The sequence below is a fragment of the Clarias gariepinus genome, chromosome 21 (assembly GCF_024256425.1).
Source record: "Clarias gariepinus isolate MV-2021 ecotype Netherlands chromosome 21, CGAR_prim_01v2, whole genome shotgun sequence".
In the NCBI taxonomy this organism is placed as follows: domain Eukaryota; kingdom Metazoa; phylum Chordata; class Actinopteri; order Siluriformes; family Clariidae; genus Clarias; species Clarias gariepinus.
The window spans coordinates 11,193,311-11,213,610 of NC_071120.1; the positions used below are offsets into that span (position 1 = coordinate 11,193,311).

General features: G+C 40.7%; 3 protein-coding genes across 4 annotated transcripts; 2 read left to right on the forward strand and 1 right to left on the reverse strand.

Annotated features, from left to right (window-relative positions):
* Nucleotides 1-1,152: 1,152 nt before the first annotated feature.
* LOC128509881 (transmembrane emp24 domain-containing protein 2-like) lies at nucleotides 1,153-6,156 on the forward strand. Of its 2 annotated transcripts, XM_053481751.1 has the most exons (5): nucleotides 1,153-1,464; nucleotides 3,874-4,066; nucleotides 4,327-4,347; nucleotides 4,778-4,885; nucleotides 4,977-6,156. In XM_053481751.1, exons 1-5 carry the CDS (start codon nucleotides 1,285-1,287, stop codon nucleotides 5,099-5,101), a joined length of 627 nt encoding a protein of 208 aa, XP_053337726.1. In that variant the 5' UTR covers nucleotides 1,153-1,284; the 3' UTR covers nucleotides 5,102-6,156. The 2 variants fall into 2 exon arrangements, with proteins under 2 accessions (XP_053337726.1, XP_053337728.1); XM_053481753.1 differs by lacking the exon at nucleotides 4,327-4,347 and having other exon boundaries at nucleotides 1,154-1,464.
* Nucleotides 6,157-7,187: 1,031 nt separating this feature from the next.
* On the reverse strand, nucleotides 7,188-14,112 carry eif2b1 (eukaryotic translation initiation factor 2B, subunit 1 alpha). The gene is made up of 9 exons (XM_053481632.1): nucleotides 13,797-14,112; nucleotides 12,164-12,265; nucleotides 10,512-10,648; nucleotides 9,980-10,096; nucleotides 9,750-9,862; nucleotides 9,235-9,303; nucleotides 8,543-8,618; nucleotides 8,327-8,452; nucleotides 7,188-7,609 (listed from the first exon to the last, which is right to left on the reverse strand). Exons 1-9 carry the CDS (start codon nucleotides 13,807-13,809, stop codon nucleotides 7,454-7,456), a joined length of 909 nt encoding a protein of 302 aa, XP_053337607.1. The 5' UTR covers nucleotides 13,810-14,112; the 3' UTR covers nucleotides 7,188-7,453.
* A 159-nt stretch (nucleotides 14,113-14,271) lies between these two features.
* Nucleotides 14,272-20,206, forward strand: gtf2h3 (general transcription factor IIH, polypeptide 3). The gene is made up of 13 exons (XM_053481631.1): nucleotides 14,272-14,360; nucleotides 14,529-14,608; nucleotides 16,344-16,450; nucleotides 16,539-16,687; nucleotides 16,865-16,927; nucleotides 17,478-17,507; nucleotides 17,831-17,859; nucleotides 17,937-18,011; nucleotides 18,106-18,159; nucleotides 18,942-19,010; nucleotides 19,438-19,573; nucleotides 19,770-19,806; nucleotides 19,918-20,206. Exons 1-13 carry the CDS (start codon nucleotides 14,351-14,353, stop codon nucleotides 19,985-19,987), a joined length of 909 nt encoding a protein of 302 aa, XP_053337606.1. The 5' UTR covers nucleotides 14,272-14,350; the 3' UTR covers nucleotides 19,988-20,206.
* The last annotated feature ends 94 nt before the right edge of the window (nucleotides 20,207-20,300 follow it).

A 20,300-nucleotide genomic window follows, 5' to 3' on the forward strand; every position in this document is an offset into this window, starting at 1 on the left:
GCTCTGGATAAGAGCATCTTATTAAATGCCTAAATGTAAATTTAACGTTGTACCACTAAGCATCTAGTTGGAGTTCTGTTGGTTGCATCGCCACCACCTATACTGTAGATCTTGCTTTCCTGACCTTTCAGTCTAGTCTTTCCCAAAAACAACTTTGGGATGCTTCTTTCTAAATGCTTCCTTTGATGCTTTCTTGATCAGTGACTTCCCATGCTAAAGGGCTCTTAACATTGCTTTCTACTCTCCCTAGTTCTTGAAGCTGTGTTACCATAGGTTTCCCTATCAATACCACTCACCACCTATAGATCTTACTCTCCTTAGCTTTCCTGACTTTTTAGTTCAGTCTTTACCAAAAACATTAAATGCTTCTTTTCTTGATCAATGACTTCCTATTCTAAAAGACTCTTAACATTGCTTCCTACTCTCCCTAGTTCTTGAAGCTGTGCCACCATATTTAGCCTCCCCTGCATATATTTCCCACATGAGAGCAATACGTGATCGACAGTCTTACTTTCCTGGCATTCCTCACAGAGTCCCGTTGGGTGTTTACCTACTATAAATAGAGTGCTAGTAAAGTTGTCGTGTCCAATTTTTAGTCTTAGATGTATTAAGTATTCTTAAAACATCTACTGTGTCCTGTCTTAAATGCAAATGTCTGTCTTTTGGTTCATTGTCCTATGTCTGTTGTTATTATTGTTACAGTGACTGATGTGCCCAACTTTCTTCAGCAGAGTCTCTGTTTTACTGAATAATTCATGACTTTTTAAGAATATATTAGCTTAAGGGGGTTTCCTGGGTTTACTGTTCCCCACAGTAACAACATTCACACACTTATCCAGCCTAAAACAGTTGTACCTGGGCTTGGACTGGTCAGGTCTGACTCCACCCACGTGAACGTTTGTTAATACATTTATTTATTTATTAAATAATTAATTTAGTTTATTTGTCACCACGACGTGCTTATCTATAATAATAATAATAATAATAATAATAATGACAATAATGACAATAATAATAATGACAATCTTGCGTTGCGTTAATGCGTATGGATTTTGTCCCTCCGCGACCTCCGTAGTCAAGCTTTACGTGGCACTAAGGAAGTTATTCGTTCTGTCCAATCAGAAGCGTTCACGGTAGCTCGATGACGTGAGTGACTCCGCCCTCTCATGTCCGCGGCTCGCCGAGGGTTACACTTCCTCGAGTGGAGCGAAACCGGATTCGTACATATATTTTTTATGAAACTAATTTTCATGTCTATATTTTGTTAAAGTCTGCGTGTTCGCCATGTTGACCTTTTCGGAAGTCGCGGTTGTCATGGCAGCGCTGTGCGCTACCGCGTCCGGTTACTTCGTCAGCGTTGATGCTCACGCAGAAGAGTGCTTCTACGAGCGAGTCAACTCGGGCACCAAGATGGGCCTCATGTTCGAGGTGGCCGAGGGCGGCTTCCTGGACATCGACGTCGAGGTAAATAACCACAACAACCGGCCTGTTGGCTTCATTATAGGTTTAACAAACATGTCCAAGAACCACACAGGATGCCATGCAACACATTTAAACCACATCCAAAGCGCAGGGTTATCCCTAACTAACTGATTTATCAGCTCAAATAATTCATAAAACACAAACGCAGAAAAATAATGAACATGAGTTTTGTTAGAACAGACATTGTCTCCTGTGTTGGTTATTTTAAACAAGACAAAGTCTCCATGTCCTGTAACAGCTGTTAGGATCAAGTCATAAACCAGGACCATCTCTGCTGAGTTTAAAGTGAACAAAATACTGTTAAAATGAGTTATAATTGAATTAAGGGGTTAAAATGAATAATAATTCGAATTATTATATATTTCTTGAGGTCACATTCCCATGCTTAGTGAACATGATGCGCAAATAAACAGGTAGAACGCTTGACCTATTGTGTTTTTATTATTTGTATTATTATTATTATTATTAGTGTACACTGACTTTCTAATAGTTTAATTTTAATCTGGTACTTTGTCCCAGTTTAAATTTTCTGTATGACTCATGCTGTACTAGTTTTGCATTCGTCCAATCACATGATGTATAGAACGTAGATGTCCCGCCCACTTGTCTTGCTTCGGAGCAGCAGCACAACTTTCGCAGACCTGGTTACCTCAAGCTGATCAAGACTACGATATAATTCAGTCTTTTAACACCATCAGGGCTTCTCGGTCTGGATGATAATATAAGCGTTTTCTCTACAAATTACAGCAAACCTTCCTAAATGGAACTTTCAGAACTTCCTGGGAAAAAAATCTTCTCGTCACCTAAGATTTTGTTTTGTGGACAGATGTGTGAATTAATTCAGTTTCCGTATCACGATTCTTTTGTATACTGACTCCAAAATTGATTAAAAAATAAATAAATAAATATATATATATATAAAATTAAATATTGCAGTTCCACTTCTAAACTATTCACGCATTAGCACACAACACAGCGTCCAGTGTGGTAGGAGCAAATTATTTACTAATTTTGTTAAGAATTTTTTTTTCGGATTTAGTGGAGGTTTATAAAATTTTGGTACTTAAAAGGATCACAAAATAAATTAATAATGGGAAGTTTGAATCATTTTAGCAACTCGGTTCTTTAAATCTCATTCATCAAAATGAATGAATTTTTTTTTTAAATCATTTAGTTCATTTTGTTCTTTTGATCAGAAATAAAATAAAATGTTGCATTTTTAATAAAAATTCGTCTGCATACACAAATTTTGGCTGTATATAAGGACATATAATAAACAGAATGAGTAGCTCACCTTCATATCTTCCAGTCTGAGTCGTTCATTCGTTTGAATCTATTGCACTGCAAAAGAGTCTATAGGAGTCATGTGACAAAAGAACAAACAAACCTTATCAACCCGACTCGGAGTAATAGAGTCATTGAGAAAGAATCGTTCATTTCTGTTTCTTGTACATAACCTACGGAGGTTTCGCGATGATTTGCGCACCCAGTAGAAAATGAGCCAGGGCCAGGGGTAGCTCAGTGGTTAAGGCATTGGACTACGGTTCAGAAGATCCCAGGTTCAAACCCCACAACCACAGAGTTGCCGCTGTTGGGCCCTTGAGCAAGGCCCTTAACCCTCAACTGCTCAGATGTATAATGAGATAAAAATGTAAGTCGCTCTGGATAAGAGCGTCTGCCAAATGCCTAAATGTAAAATGAACGAATCACTTCATGAGACTACTTGTTCTTCTGAGTCATGTTAGAGATTCGTTCAAAAAGAACGAATCGTTTATGAACGACCTATCACCAATACAAATTGAATCGGCACTGAGGTGATAATATCGTATCGGATTGTCCCTGGTGATTTCCGTCTCTAATAGAAACTAAGCGAGGGAGGAAGGGAGTTGCAGCCAGACAGAACAGTGGTGAGAAGTGGATTATGTGAAATAACAGATAGTAATAGATGTGATAGAAGATTCCTTTTTCATGGTTGGAGAAGGTTGTACATAACCAATAAGGGAGGTTCTCTATTTGCTTTATTAATGTAGTCATGGTCAACACTCTCCCAAAATACACCAGCTACACACCCTGGGGGTGGAGGCTATCAGGTTTTTTACCCAGTTAACACACTGTGGAAAACGAGCTCAGACATGCACGATTAGCCAGTGTCGCTGTGACTGTGTGAGAATGAGGGCATGCCTTTCCTCTCACACAGAGCATTTTGCTCTCTTGGATTCCCAGCTAAAGATGTACTGTCATCTGAATTAAAACCAGCGATATCCGGATGAAAGTGCAAATTTGGTACTACATCACAACAATAACTGTCACCTTATCAACCCTATATGAACAGCTGATGATTTTCATGACTGTGTGATGATAACCTGTTTTTGTTTTGTTTTTCTCGGGCAGATCACAGGTCCAGACGGAAAGCAGATCTACAAAGGAGACCGGGAGTCCAGCGGGAAGTACTCGGTGGCCGCGCACATGGATGGCACTTACAAGTTTTGTTTCAGCAACAAGATGTCCACCATGACCCCCAAGATCGTCATGTTCACCATCGATATCGGCGAGGCGCCAAAGGGTGATGGAATGGAGACCGAGGGTACGATTGACAGTCATGACTCTTTTCTTTAGTGTATATGTAAAGTAATGAAAGTTTTTTGTGTTTTCTGGAGACTAAATATATATTTTTCATGTGTCCTTCTGAATCAAGCAGATTATTTTGAGCGTAGATACTGAGCCATGACTTGTGTACATTGTCAGCTACATCTCTCGTCCTTTTTTTCCTCCTTGATTTCATCCTGTCGTTCTTTTCATTTCATCTTTCTTCCTTTCTTTCCTGCCTTCTTCCTCTTCCCTCAGTTGGTGGTGGCACCTGGGATGGTAGGTTTAACTGGGCTGCATGGAAAGCTTTGTGTCCTTCTGCATCAGTCTTGCATTAACTACTGCTCTAGCCGAACGAAACGTTCAGGCCCTTTTCTCTTAACACATACCACATCTGTGCAGTGTGTGTTTGGTTTTCTGGTTACGTGTGCAGTCACCTCACAGTGCAGCAAATTGGAAAGAGTTAAAAAGTGCAATCTCAACCTCAAGTAGCGTGTTTTGTTCCCTTTGTGTTTTTTTGGACATGCACAAAATGGCTTTCCAAAAAAAAAAAAAAAAAAAAAAAAGACTTGCACTAATCAGGACAGTGTGTATCTCTGACAAGCAAAGACATTTAACCCCATCCATGTGAATGTGATTAGCTCTCTGCTTGGTCATGCATGCTCCTGTTGTGATAAGCACGCTCTGATCAGACGCCGTTCCCTCACAGCGCACCAAAACAAACTGGAGGAGATGATTAATGAGCTGGCCGTGGCCATGACGGCTGTCAAACACGAGCAGGAGTACATGGAGGTCCGTGAGAGGATACACCGAGCAAGTAAGAACGTTTAACTCTTTCATTAGATACAAAGTGATCTGTGAGTGTTTAGGTTATCAGGTTTAACCCCTTTTTTCTTTCGCCCCTACAGTTAACGACAACACGAACAGCCGCGTGGTGCTCTGGTCGTTCTTTGAGGCGCTGGTGCTGGTGGCAATGACCCTGGGACAGATTTACTACCTGAAGAGGTTTTTCGAAGTGCGGCGAGTCGTTTAAATCACTATTTGTAACCGTTTTTGTATCCCAAAGTGTCTCGCCGTTCTTTGGACTTGTGTGGAGAATAAAGACAAACTATTGAGGGGGAAAAAAAATAAACAGGAAGATGACCACGTCCTGGTCAACGACTAGTAACGGCTCGACCTGTGAAGGCTGAGAATGCACTCCACTTCTTTTCCATTCATGGTTCTGGTTAGGAATACAGATCGCATTCGTGTAAAAGGTGCAATGGTTGAAAGATTTCCTAGGAATGCTGAATTTGATACGAGGGTGAACTTTCCCATCATGATCGGCTTCCTGTACGAGGGCGAGTCAAATTAAATGCATTAAAAGAGCGACTTCCTTATTTTTCTTTTCCTGGTGCACTGGGGTCAAGCAAAATGGAGTTAATGTAGAAAATATACGTGCTTTTTACAGTACACAATTTAAAAAAACAAGCTTTTCATTTGATTCATTCTTGTAGTGTCTAGAAATAAAGGCATTCATGGGAAAAAATTCAATTGGTGCACCTTTAAAAAAAACAATTTTAATGATATCAGAAGTGTCCCACATGATAACAAATTTGACCTGTGTTTAATTATTATTATTATTATTATTATTATTTTATTAATATTATTATTTAGAAACCTATCTGTGTGCTGGGTTTTTAGGGAAATAGATAAACGAGTTGTTACACCACAAATGTTTTTTCCCTGTGACACGCTGCACAAACTTGGGAATTTGAGACACAACAGGAGCACGTGTGGGTTTGTTTCATGTGGTGGTATCAGTGGTCAGGGTCGGCTTTTATTAACGGCTTTTATTAAGTTACTATCTTTATAATGCCCTGTAGAGCAACTTGGGTACAAATCAGGAGTTTCTGTGCCATCTTGGGGTCAACAGAGTTCATGAGATACAATGACTTTTTTTTTTTCCTTTTCTTTTAAGAAAAATAATTTCCATGTTCGATTTTTAGTTGAAACTCCAGATTTGTCCTTTTTTTGACTAAAGTGCATTTAGAGACGCCGTTGGTCTGTCATTTGAAATAAAATTCAACTCCTGTGTACAAAATAAAAGTTTCTCAGGGTTTGTTGCAGAAGACGCCTCAGTGCAAGGCTGTGCTTCAACATCATCAGCCTCAAGCTCATGAGCAGACAGTGTGTGTTCTCACTGTCAGTGATTTCTACTACATTTAGTTGGTTATTATAAAATAATGAATTAAAGAATGCGCCTCAGTGGAATACCAGAACTTGAATAAATTAACGTGCTTCAAGTGAAACAAAACCAAGTATACCCACCATGCTGTTGTGTTAAGGAAAATGTATTTTTCAGCTTCAAGCTTTATATCTGACCTTCTGCATGGAAGTAGAAGCCTGTTTCCTGCTCCTGACACATCTCCAAATCCTGCGACTTCTTAGAAGAGCTTAAGTTTATGCCCATAGGCTTATAAATCATTGAATGGAATGAATTTAATTGACATCTAACTTATTACATTATATTCAGTACTGTGTAAAGGTTTTAAACCATTCCTCGTTTCTTCATATAAAATTATGAAGATTAAATTAAACATGTTTAATTGTGACAGGCTACAAAGTGACTTAAGGTACTATATATATATATATATACAGTATTTATTTTTTACTTATTTATGTAAATAGCAACAACAAGCAGCAACCTCATTTCCCCTCTCATCTGTTCCAACCACTCAGCATCACCAGTAGACTAATTACCGGCCTGATCATCTGTCATCATCTGCACCTGTTTCTCACTGGTTCATGCCTTGAGTTAGATGTTTTTATGCTTAAATGATTCATAGGTCAGTGTGTGGCTTAACATTCTTTTGAACCTGCTGACGTACAGGCACTGGACTAAAATGAGAGCCTGAAAAAGTAATTATTCTTTAAGACAAGAAAGTCCTGTTCTTAAGAAGCAAAATATGAAGAAATGAGGTGGGCACAAAATTATAATCCGAACCACAATGTTGCAACCCTTACTTGCCATGAGTTGAAAACATTTTTTTTGGAAAGGGCTTGAGCCTAGGAAAATTACCAGCAGTGAAACAGACACAAAAAAGATTAACATGAAGGAATATTTTCCTACTTCCCACTAAAATATCGTCATTATTTTTTATTATTTTTATAAGTAGGAAAGATGCACAGTGTCCATGATATCTGCCATGTTTCAAGTTTCTTCTACACACATAAAAAAAAAAGTTTTCATCTGTATATCTGGTACATGGATTCTGGACCGACCTGAATATTTAAAATGAAGGACATTTGAATGAAACAAAGATGGCCATCGTGGATTTGCATCAAGGTCAGGAGGATCTTGATATGACTGTGTGTCTCTGAAATAGCCCTTAGGGCGAGAGCATCACAAATACAGCTTGATGAGCTCGTCACTGACCGCCGAGGGTGTTAACACCCCTAGGTCGGTAAAAAGTAGGGTGATGAGTGACGGAGGTGTGTAGTCGATTATCGGATGCTCCTGGTTAAAATCCTTTGCGGTTTTCAGCGTATGCGCCTTATACTGAAAAAGAGAGGGGAAAAAAAACAATTATATAATCTACATTCATGACGGCGAGTTAAAAAATTATCTACAGTCTAGCTGTAGAATTTTATTAACTTTCAGTAAGGAAAAATACATTTTATACATAATCTCCTTGCTATTGAATACCACAACAAGCTTTCGTATTCCATCATTAAAAAAATATTTATGCTGCGAGCCACGAACGCACTGCTGTCTTCACTTCTTCATCAGAAGGGAATCTTCCTCCTCTTTGTAGAGCTGCTTTTGCAGAGTGTCCACAGTTTGGGCAGAAGCATCAAAAGACATTCTAGTCCAGATTTGTGGCAACAGTTTGGGGAAGAACCACATATATTGAGAGATGATAGTCTGGTGTCCATAGACTTATGGCCATACTATGTGCATTGATTCGTAGCTGAGTGTGTTGCTTTTCTGCTCACTATGAATGTAAGACTAATTAGAGTTACTATAGACTTTCTGTTAGCTCAGACCCGTAAAGCCATTTTCCTTATTTATGCCACAGTAAATCCCAGGACATTAGCAATCTCAGAAAATGCTCAAAGCTGGCACATACCACAGAAAGTGTTACTGCAATTAATTGAGCTCTTAACCCTAATCCGCTCTGATTTTATGCCAATTAGATTATATTTACAGAAAAATAAGAAAAAAAACCTGCATCTAATCGAGGTTCAGGAAACAACGTTATTTTAAAGAGCTCACCTTGAACCTCTCAGGGACGTCTTGCTGGTTGAGCGGGTAGAGGCGCACAAACTTGAAACTCTCTGCCACGACGTAAAACGGCTTGTTGTGCGCTTTGGAGCACACCGCCATCTGGTAGGTGCCGATCTACACGATTAAATAAAAAACTTACATATCAAACACCTTGCCATCATAAAAGGTAAGATGTTTATGTGCGTGTACATGTATGAACCTGACCTTATTTATAATCCCTCCACTTTCAACCACGCCCTCAGCACCGACAATGACCAGGTCTACCTTCTCCATGATGTATCTGAAACAAAGAACGTAGCACAATTACATTGACATTCTGTAGAGCATTCTGCATTACTGGATGAATAGAGGATTTGGAAACCGAACATGTTTTGCAGTTAAAACTGCACTGGGATTAGAGCACAGGGTTTGGGACGCATCCACAGCAGATTGAGGTGAGATTCTGCAAAGAAAACAGGAATCTCGAGACACAGACTACCACGATATAATCACAATAGCTAGCTGCTGATTCGATCTGTATTCTTATATTAACTATTTTATAGATTCTGATTTGATATGATGTTTTGTAGCTTTAATCAAACTCGTAAAATAATTTGCACAGAATGCTGTGCTGTTTGCCAGTGTGTGTGGATACTTTGGGCCACCTGCAGGATGATAGAGGAACTGCAACATTTTACCACCTCGAATGCAAACAAATAAAAAAAATAATAAAATTAACAGCGTGCTGCATAGCAAAAGGCCAACTCTGTGCTCTAATTATTTCTAATTGACTTTGGGATATGAAAGGAAAAAGTAGACTTTTGCATTTTTCTACTGCCAATACACAATGAAATGCATCATGTAAAAGAAAGCAAGAAAGAAATTAATTTAATGAGGTTAATAAATTGTCATTTTACCCGACTGCAGCATCAAGCACTATTGTGACTGGGATGTTGAGTCTTCGCAGCTGTTCCGCCATGTGTTGACTGAAGAAAAAAAAAAAAAGATACTATTTAGGAACAATAGACCGCCATATGTAAGAAATTAACCACCACAGACAATCGTGAAGATGAGGATCACCAAAAATTGATTATTTCACTATAAATCACTTCCAGGAGAATTACTGTCCTCAGACTGCCTTCTGAAACGATTCTCATCATCTGCCAAAAAAACATTTCTGGCTATATTTTAGCACATGGCTCTGTCTTTACCAGCTGTGTACACCGATCCTAATATACCCAATCTGTTTGTATAAAAATGTAAAACATGGCTTAACCTAAAAACAAAGGATTTAAATCCAACCAATCCAATTTATGCTTCATTTCCTTGTGCCACTATGTTAACATTAGCTAAATTTACAACTCTTTAGAGATTTTCACCATACTGTTTATAATTCAAGGCGACCGTAGCAAAAACTGACGAGGGACTTTACCCAGAAGAATCGGGCTGCGACTCTGTGACGTAGACAGTAAAACGTTTCTTGTCAGCCACTGCACTCTCCAAAACTTTCAGCACAACTCGCGATGAAGAGTGGGTGAGGATTTTCTGCAGAAGAAAAGCTAATGTCTCAGTGTGTAAAGTGAAAATATAATTGAAATAAAATGTATCTGAAATTTCCATGTTATTTTATAATGTACATCCAGACAATAAAAATCTGCTTACAGCCCCATCTTTAATAAACGTATGGCAGAGTTTGGCCACTTTGTCTCGGGACAAGGAAATCTTCTTCAGGAAAAGTTCCCCTCTGTCCACCATCATGTTCTTGCACTGGGAGAGATCCTGGAACAAGAAAAACTGGCTAAATATTAAAAAAACGAGATGGGGCCCTAAGGTAAAGTGGAATTATTGCATCCCAAAATGTATGATTTGAGTATTTTACTTTCACCACATGTAAATATTAACAATTATAGTTTTATTAATTTATAGTAAGGTTTAATGCTGCGGAACGTCCAGCACTAACATGGAAAAAAAGTTGTCTCTAATCTCTAAAGTGAGTGTGAGAAATGAGAATTTATCAGCCATTTCGCACATTTGTAAACTTATACTAACAATACCAACAGTGAAAACAACAGATGTCATGGTGCAGAGAATCAACGCAGAGCTCAAGGCAAAGCAAAGCACTGGTGGCTCTGGTGTAGGAGTTCACATCTAGATATCTCCCAGCTAGTTTTGTCTCCTAACACATCTGACTCACTGAATGCTCCAGATACGTGAGGCTGATAAACCGAAGGAAGAGTTCTCCTCCCGAGGACACAGCCACAGACGAATCTGCCTCCTGCAGCCTGCCGATAGCTTTGGTCAAGTTCTCTCGTAGGCCCAGGATGGTCTCACCTACAGAAGGCCAAAAGACAAGTTAGGTTTCTATGGTAAGTACAGTTCCAGTCAAATAATTTTTACTTTTGCTAAAGGCTTAATAATCTTCTTTGAACAGCTCATAGAAATGTTTCTGATACTTATGCTCCACAAAGACTTTGATTTATGTACCACTGACTCCAAAATGGATTTTTTAAAAATAAACTATTAATACATTAATAGTGATAAAACAGTCAATCGGCAAGTGACCAGGATTGGCTGGTTTTATATAAATGATTTAGTGCCGCAACAGAAACGCATTTTTATGGGCCCTCCGAGTGGTGCAGTGGTAAAGTGCTCATCCCATCATCTGAAGATCGCGATTTCGATTCCTTTGCAGCCGGAGGTCTAGAGAGAGCTGATTGGCCGAGCTCTCTCAGAGAGGAGGGATGAGAGGTACTTCGTGCTCCCAAATTAATCACGTCTCTACAGCCAATCAGGGGCGTCTGTGAGCTCATGCAAGTGGAAGGAGCAGATAGCGCTGTCCTCCGAGTGTGTTACGCCGCCCCCAATGGTGCTTGAGTGAGCAGTTCGAAAAAGATGCGGTCGGCTGGCGTCACGTGGTTCAGAGGAAACAGGTGATAGTCTTATGCCCTTCCTACTGAGTGGTAGTAGTAGCCTTAATGTGGAGCCCCCTAGTGACCCCCCACCCCACCCCACCAAACCCCCCAAAAAAAGCATTTTATGGCATTACATTTTTAAAATATGTATTTTTCTCCAGAATATCTTTTTCTCCAAACTCTGTAAGCGAATTAGTCTTAAACTGGCTCGATACATACACACCAGTCTCTAAACACTGCAAGCACAAATTATCGCTGCGTTAGAAGCTCATAACTCCCTGTCAAATTAAGATTTGATTCTTTGGAGACATTTGAGGAGGTAAAACAATTAGTAAAGTTTGTTTAGGCTCGTACCACATGGCAGAAGACAGATACGTGGACATGAATGTGCTATATTTAATTCATCATTAAACCTTTTTGAAAGGTTTAAAATGTTAACAAAATCAGGGGGAAATGTAATATCAAATCGCTATGTTTCTAAAATCGTGATACTTATCATACCACGTTTAATCGAATTGTAATTTCAATCCAAGCTCACTGAGGTGTCGTAATAATATCGTATCGGGAGGCGACTGATTCCTCCATGATTCCTAATTGGATTCAATTCATTTTCGGGTTAATTGACCAGCTCTAGCTACAGGACGTCTTATACATTATACGATGGAAAGGATTATCAGATGTATTCAGTTCTACGGGTGAAGTGAAAATAAAGTGACATGTATCTTAACAATAAGAGATTAGCTGATGGCAGTTTGAAGTGGTTTTGTGAGCATCAAAGACTCTGAATTTAATATGATTCGAAGTTTTGTTCTTCCAAGTATTCAGGTACTTTGATATACTCTGGTTTGTGTGCATCAGGCAGTTGCTTAACAAGACACTTGTTCTCTTTATTCAACAATAAAGTAAAGGAGACGGGGTAGAACAGTGGTCTTACTCCGATCCCTCTTCAGGAACTCCAGGAGAGAGCGAATAGCTGCTACTGCAGAGGCCACATCTGGATCCTGGCTCATCTGAGTCCTGAAGTACTCCACCAGCTCTGAGGACACAGGGATGCAGGGACACAGGGGCACAGGGATAAAGAGAAACAGTGACACAGGGATACAGAGACACAGGGATACAGAGACACAGGGACACAGAGACACAGGGACACAGAGACACAGGGGCACAGGGACACAGGGATACAGAGACACAGGGATACAGAGACACAGGGACACAGAGACACAGGGATACAGAGACACAGGGATGCAGGGACACAGAGACACAGGGACACAGGGATACAGGGACACAGAGACACAGGGACACAGGGATACAGGGATACAGGGATACAGAGACACAGGGATGCAGGGATACAGAGACACAGGGATGCAGAGACACAGGGATGCAGGGATACAGAGACACAGGGATGCAGGGATACAGAGACACAGGGATGCAGGGACACAGGGACACAGAGACACAGGGACACAGAGACACAGGAATACAGGGACACAGAGACACAGGGATACAGGGACACAGAGACACAGGGACACAGAGACACAGGGACACAGGGATACAGGGATACAGGGACACAGAGACACAGGGACACAGAGACACAGGGACACAGAAACACAGGAATACAGGGACACAGAGACACAGGGATACAGGGACACAGAGACACAGGGACACAGAGACACAGGGACACAGGGATACAGGGATACAGAGACACAGGGACACAGAGACACAGGGACACAGAGACACAGGGACGCAGGGACACAGGGACACAGAGACACAGGGATACAGAGACACAGGGATACAGAGACACAGGGATACAGAGACACAGGGATGCAGGGACACAGGGATACAGAGACACAGGGATACAGAGACACAGGGACACAGGGATACAGGGACACAGGGACACAGAGACACAGGGACACAGAAACACAGGAATACAGGGACACAGGGATACAGGGATACAGGGACACAGAGACACAGGGACACAGAGACACAGGGATACAGGGATACAGAGACACAGGGACACAGGGACACAGAGACACAGGGACACAGAGACACAGGGACGCAGGGACACAGGGACACAGGGACACAGAGACACAGGGATACAGAGACACAGGGATACAGAGACACAGGGATGCAGGGACACAGGGATGCAGGGACACAGAGACACAGGGACACAGGGACACAGGGACACAGGGACACAGGGATACAGAGACACAGGGATGCAGGGACACAGGGATGCAGGGACACAGGGATGCAGGGACACAGGGATACAGAGACACAGGGATGCAGGGACACAGAGACACAGAGACACAGGGATACAGAGACACAGGGACACAGAGACACAGGGATACAGGGATACAGAGACACAGGGACACAGAGACACAGGGACACAGAGACACAGGGATGCAGGGACACAGAGACACAGGGACACAGAAACACAGGGATACAGGGACACAGAGACACAGGGTTCAGCTCTAGACACCTGTCACAACTATCTAAAGCACTTTATCACAGCAGAAGTAATGAGGTTAACAAATGAATATTAGCACAAGCCTGCAGGTTCACACAGAACTCACCTCCTTCATCCATTCTGCAGTGTGTGTGTGTGTGTGTGTGTGTGAGAGTTCAGCTCAGTATATTCTCTGACTCTGCGCTCTGGATTTCTCCAGCACGTTGTCGCTGATGCAATGGATGACGGACGGTAAACCAAAACAGATATTAACACACCGATATCCGCTACACCAAAATGACCGAATTATACGTTACTGATCTGTGATGCAGCTCAACGCGTTTTGTTTGTTTCTTCTCACCGCGAGACTTCTTAAAAGATCCGTTGGTCTTGAGAATACCCACCGGACACGGTATTTACTTTCCCACCCGTTTTAAGACTAACTCCGCCTCTTGCGCTCTGATTGGTTAGTCCCTCTTGAAACCGCGTAAAACGCCGCGCACGTGAGTACGATTCAGCAAATAGCACGAGCCATTTATAATTCAAGGGGCGGGCATTGTCGGAAAACGAGTGGAAATAAAGTAACCTGTCAAACGCACCAAGGCCCTGGTCGCATAATGATTACGTCACACACGACAACAAGGGATACCGAGCTGGTTTTATGGAAGAAGGCGCGCGGCGATGGCTTCAGGTAGAGCATGGTCATGTGACACAGTACAGTGTTTATTCCCTGTGTTTCTGAGAGTGTGTGGTACTACTTCACTTACACTTTCATTTAATTACGCCTGAGATCAGTGCTCCTTACACACTGTACCTCCAATCATCTGTGTGTGTGTGTGTGTGTGTGTGTGATCTACAGAGGATGAGGTCAGTCTCCTGGTCATTGTAGTCGACGTCAATCCGATCTGGTGGGGACAGCAGTCTCAGAAAGAGCCTCAGGTGTGTGTGTGTGTGAGTGTGTGTGTGTGAGAGAGAGAGAGAATGGTGTGTGTGTGTGTGTGTGTGTGAGAGAGAGAGAGAGAGAGAGAGAGAGAATGGTGTGTGTGTGTGTGTGTTAGAGAGAGAGAGAGAGAGAGAGAGAGAGAGAATGGTGTGTGTGTGTGTGTGTGAGAGAGAGAGAGAGAGAGAGAGAGAGAGAGAGAATGGTGTGTGTGTGTGTGTGTGTGAGAGAGAGAGAGAGAGAGAGAATGGTGTGTGTGTGAGAGAGAGAGAGAGAGAATGGTGTGTGTGTGTGTGTGTGTGTGTGTGTGTGAGAGAGAGAGAGAGAGATGGTGTGTGTGTGTGTGTGTGTGTGTGTGAGAGAGAGAGAGAGATGGAGTGTGTGTGTGTGTGTGTGTTAGAGAGAGAGAGAGAGAGAGAGAGAATGGTGTGTGTGTGTGTGAGAGAGAGAGAGAGAATGGTGTGTGTGTGTGTGTGTGTATGTGTGTGTGTTAGAGAGAGAGAGAGAATGGTGTGTGTGTGTGTATGTGTGTGTGTGTTAGAGAGAGAGAGAGAGAGAGAATGGTGTGTGTGTGTGTATGTGTGTGTGTGTTAGAGAGAGAGAGAGAGAGAGAATGGTGTGTGTGTGTGTGTGTGTGTTAGAGAGAGAGAGAATGGTGTGTGTGTGTGTGTGTGTTAGAGAGAGAGAATGGTGTGTGTGTGTGTGTGTGTTAGAGAGAGAGAATGGTGTGTGTGTGTGTGTGTGTGTGTTAGAGAGAGAGAGAGAATGGTGTGTGTGTGTGTGTGTTAGAGAGAGAGAATGGTGTGTGTGTGTGTGTGAGAGAGAGAGAGAGAGAGAGAGAATGGTGTGTGTGTGTGTGTGTATGTGTGTGTGTGTTAGAGAGAGAGAGAGAGAGAGAATGGTGTGTGTGTGTGTGTGTGTTAGAGAGAGAGAGAGAATGGTGTGTGTGTGTGTGTGTGTGTGTTAGAGAGAGAGAATGGTGTGTGTGTGTGTTAGAGAGAGAGAGAGAGAGAGAGAGAGAGAGAGAGAATGGTGTGTGTGTGTGTGTGTTAGAGAGAGAGAGAGAGAGAATGGTGTGTGTGTGTGTGTGTGTTAGAGAGAGAGAATGGTGTGTGTGTGTGTGTGTGTGTGAGAGAGAGAGAGAGAATGTTGTGTGAGAGAGAGAATGGTGTGTATGTTAGAGAGAGAAAGAATGGTGTGTGTGTGTGTGTGTGTATGAGAGAGAGACAGATAATAGTGTGTGTGCGCGTGTGTCTGTGTGAGAGAGAGGGAGAGATAATGGTGTGTGTGTGTGTGTGTGTTATAACAATGCATGTGTTATTTTCTTGTATGTTATACAGATGGGTGTGTGTTATAATGTGTGTATGTTTGTGTTTTATATTGTGTGTGTATTATGATATTTGTATTGTAATGTTGTGTGTGTAGGTATTGTGTGAATGTGTGAATCTAGTTCAATTGAGGAAACATGTTTGTATTATGTTAATTATTAGTGTATAATGTGTGTGTGTGTGTGTGTGTGTGTGTTATAATAATGCTGTGTGAATTAGAAATGTGTGTTACGATGATGTAACTATGACACAGACAGTAACAGGACGTCAGTCTCTTCAGAGTGCTGATGAAGGACGTGAGGGTGATAAGAATGACTGTGCTTAGTGCTGAGCCACATCACATGACCCTGTGAGAGATAATGTCCCTATGATGTAACTCGCCAGCTTGTTTTCATCCGTCCCTCAGTTCACTCTGTCAAAATGCCTGGATGCGGTGATCGTCATGGCAAACTCTCACCTGGTGATGACGAGAACCAACAAACTGGCCCTCATCGCCAGCCACTGTCAGGAGAAGTACGGCCACAGACCCAGGCTTGTTTTATTTACTTTATTACCAACTCGTTTTCCTTCTGACTCAGACCTGTTTTACTTCTGTTTGAAGTCACTTTCTATACCCGAGTAAGTACTGGAAGCCCGGAGATGCTGCCGGGGATCACGCGACCGGATCTGGGACCAGTGACGGCAAATACGAGCTGCTGTCTGTCGCGGATGATGTCATTGCTGATGAGATTAGGAAACTAATGGCCAGAAGTGAGTTGTGTATATGTGAGCTTTTTGCTGGAATCTATAAAGACGTCACACACAGATGATAATTGGCATATTGGTGAAAAAAAGCGATTTTATATCCTTCAACAGTGTATGAGGTGACAGTTGGTTATATCGCATAATGTGTGTGATTATAACGACTTTTTTCCCCCCATATTGCAGCGCAAGTGAGAGGCCACCAGACCGACACGTTACTGGCCGGATCCCTCGCCAAAGCTCTCTGCTGTATCCTTTAAGACTTTCAAGAAACCTGGGTGTTTTACCGGACAGTGATTTTAAACTGAATAAGCGATATAACTTTGTTATTATCTTTAGCTTTCTTCAACTTAGGCCAAAGTCAAGCGTTTTTTAACAAAAAAGATCAAGGTTATACACGCTTTTATTTCAAGTCGGCTTGATTATTGTAATGTTGGTGTTGGCCAGACCTCTCTTATACAGTTGCAGTTTGTCCAAAAAGTCTTTGCAGTAGCATCGCCTGAACTCGGGAATGAGCTGCCCTGTACATCAGACAGGCCTCGACTCTTCCTGTTTTTAAATTTGACTTTTTTATCCTTATTGGCATTTAAAATGGTGTGATTAGAAAATCTTTGCTGTTTCCATATATCTTTATGTATTGTTTAATTATTTTATTTTAAGGTGGACCTGTTGATGTTTATGGTTTTATTAGGATTTTATTTCATTTTATTTTCTTATTATGTCTGCACCTGTTTTAGGATTGTACTGTACAGCACCTAATGTACAAAATAATAAATTTGACCTTGACGTTGTATCGCAGATATTCATCGAGTGTCTAAGGAACTAGAAGGTAAACCTTGTATTTGTTAAAGACAATATTATTGTTTCTTATTTGGGGGGCAGAATTAAACAGTGGTTATTAAGTAGAAGTATTTGTCAGGGTGTTGACTAAAATATAATATTATAATTATGATATTTAAAATATAAATGTCATATTATCACATTGAGTGATAACTCAAGTTTTCAATTATGAGCAGGGAAAGAAAGGAAATAAATAGGGATCTGTTTTGTTGCTGTTTATAATTATTTATGATGATGATGATGATGGTGGTGGTCACGATCTGCTGTACATGATACATGGTTTACATTTTTATTCCTACCTCCTGTTTGCAGCGGGCCAAGACATGAAATCAAGGATACTGGTAAGAACTCAATCCACTTCAGCAAACATGAATGTGAAGATGAGCTGATACTGAACTGCGAGGTTTGTACCCTGCAGGTGATTAAAGCAGCTGAGGATTGTGCTCTGCAGTACATGAACTTCATGAATGTGATCTTTGCTGCACAGAAACAGGTCTGTGTGATTATTGATGTTTTTTGTTGTTGTAATATTTTGTTGTAAGGTTTTCACAGATAATGGTGTTCTCTTACACTGTGTTTGTTACTAGAATGTCCTGATTGATGCGTGTGTGCTGGACTCGGATTCAGGCCTTTTGCAGCAGGTTGTTGTTTTTTCCCGTAGACACTACTTTTTGCATTAATGCTACTGTATACTGTTACTTAATTGTGTTTAAAGGTTCAAAGATTAAGGATTATCAGGTCATAATTGAACTTGCGCATTAGGTCTTTTGCGAGCTCTGTGATTTGATCAGTTATGCAAATTAATTGATGTTTTGTTGTTTGTTTTAAATAATTAAATTAATGGATCAGTTTTCAAATCAGATCCGATTTACACTCTTGAAATTACTAGGCCTTTTATTTTTGCAAATTATTTCAATGTTAAATGGTCTAAAATTTCCAATGCTTAAAAAATTTAGCTTTTTCAGAAAAAACTAATCACTTGCATTTTCTGTAAATACTCACATTTTATGAGAGTACCACTTCTTTTGAGTTTTTGTGTGGATGATGCAAAAAAAAAAAAAAAAAGGAAAAAAAAGATTTTTGCTTTGTCCGAGACATGACATTTAAACCTATCGACAACCCAAGTTACACAACATTGCAAAGTTTATTAGATAATTTTAGTTAAGACAAATCAGGCAATACACATTGTATTTGTATTGAATACCTTTTCCTTTAAATTGAATTAAATCCAAACTGTAATGTCCATAAAGTAATTTGAATAAAATCAAACCTGATTTCAACCAGCCCTACCTGAAGCACTAAAAAGACTTTGAATCTGTGAATTTAATTTGGAACGCAGAACAGCAGAGATAAAAACGTAAATTCTCACTTATATTTTAATATATGGATATATAAGATTCATCTCATATTCATTTTTTTATAGGCTTGTGATATAACTGGTGGACTGTACCTAAAGATCCCGCAGAAAACTGCTCTGGTACAGTACTTGTTGGTGAGTTCATCATTCATTACGAGTACACCTCTTGGTGAGATGCACTAAACCTAGCAGTATGAACAAAATACTATTTAGTGACGTGTTTCAGAGCTCTGTCTCTAAGGGTGTTTTCACATAAGGGCCACGGGATCTTTTTCACACGAACAGACAGCTCAGTAAGAACACAAGCATTCTAGGCTCAGGAGCGAATCGTACCTAAACATGAAAGTAGACAGTATAAATACACCTGTGTACCAGAGGACGGTGAGCAAAGATATGTAATGTGAACGCTGGCTAGTTGAGCAGTGGGGTGGGGGATCAGTCATTCAAATCAAGCACAGTACAAATCAAACGTGGCTAATGTGAAAACGCCCCAACGTTTCCATCACCGTGGTGATGGAGATGCCGGTTATCAGTGTGTTATTGATTCTAATATTCTGTGCAGTGGGTTTTCCTGCCTGATGCGGATCAGCGCTCACAATTGGTGCTTCCACCCCCGGTTCACGTTGACTACAGAGCGGCCTGCTTCTGCCACCGCAACCTCATCGAGATCGGCTACGTCTGCTCCGTGTGCCTGTCCAGTACGTCTTTTTCACTTACATTACAGTTTAATTTAGTGCAAAAGGCTAATACAAGGTTACTGGTTTGTGATAACTGACAATGAGTCTTACCTGTACAAGAGAATACTTTTTTACAGCACCGTACTGTATATTAAATGCTATATAATGATATTGAGGTCATATGGGTGGTTATGTTTCTTTCTCTCTTTTTTTATAGTATTTTGCAACTTCAGTCCTATATGCACAACCTGCGAGTGAGTACTCTGACGCTCTCATTATTTCATCTGTAAACAAACCCAAGAGCTTGTTGCATTTTTTTCTGAATTTTCTTTTAAAGGTGTTTTTTTTTTTTTTCTTATTTCCAGGACGGCCTTTAAGATTCCTCTGCCACAGATGATGAAACCGAAGAAGAAGAAACTTAAAGTTTCGAACTGATTCAGTCTTCTGAGAACTTAAATATTAATCTCTAATTTAGTTTTATTTCGGATGTGTATTATTTTGTTGATCTAAAACTCAAAACCATAAAGTGGGCATTAGAGTTTTGTAAGAAACATATACAAGCTTAAACTGTTATGTACAGTCATTTTTGGGAACTCTTGCAGGTTTACATTTTTGTACTGTAAATAGAAAATAAAAGATTGTGTTTTGATTATACATTTCTAAGTCTCTTTTCTATTCATTAAAGTTAGGCTTGTGGGATTTCAGGATGTTGTATTAAACAGAGCATATTTCCCAGAAATAAACAGGT

Coding starts and splice junctions, on each gene's coding strand:
- LOC128509881 (XM_053481751.1), top strand. CDS start 1,285: ATGTTGACCTTTTCGGAAGTCGCGGTTGTCATGGCAGCGCTGTGCGCT. Junction 1,465..3,873: donor TCCTGGACATCGACGTCGAG/GTAAATAACCAC, acceptor TTTCTCGGGCAG/ATCACAGGTCCAGACGGAAA. Junction 4,067..4,326: donor TGATGGAATGGAGACCGAGG/GTACGATTGACA, acceptor CTCTTCCCTCAG/TTGGTGGTGGCACCTGGGAT.
- eif2b1 (XM_053481632.1), bottom strand. Junction 9,863..9,979: donor CGTTTATTAAAGATGGGGCT/GTAAGCAGATTT, acceptor TTTCTTCTGCAG/AAAATCCTCACCCACTCTTC. Junction 7,610..8,326: donor ACGTCCCTGAGAGGTTCAAG/GTGAGCTCTTTA, acceptor TCTCTTTTTCAG/TATAAGGCGCATACGCTGAA.
- gtf2h3 (XM_053481631.1), top strand. Junction 14,609..16,343: donor AGTCTCAGAAAGAGCCTCAG/GTGTGTGTGTGT, acceptor TCCGTCCCTCAG/TTCACTCTGTCAAAATGCCT. Junction 18,012..18,105: donor TCTTTGCTGCACAGAAACAG/GTCTGTGTGATT, acceptor GTTTGTTACTAG/AATGTCCTGATTGATGCGTG.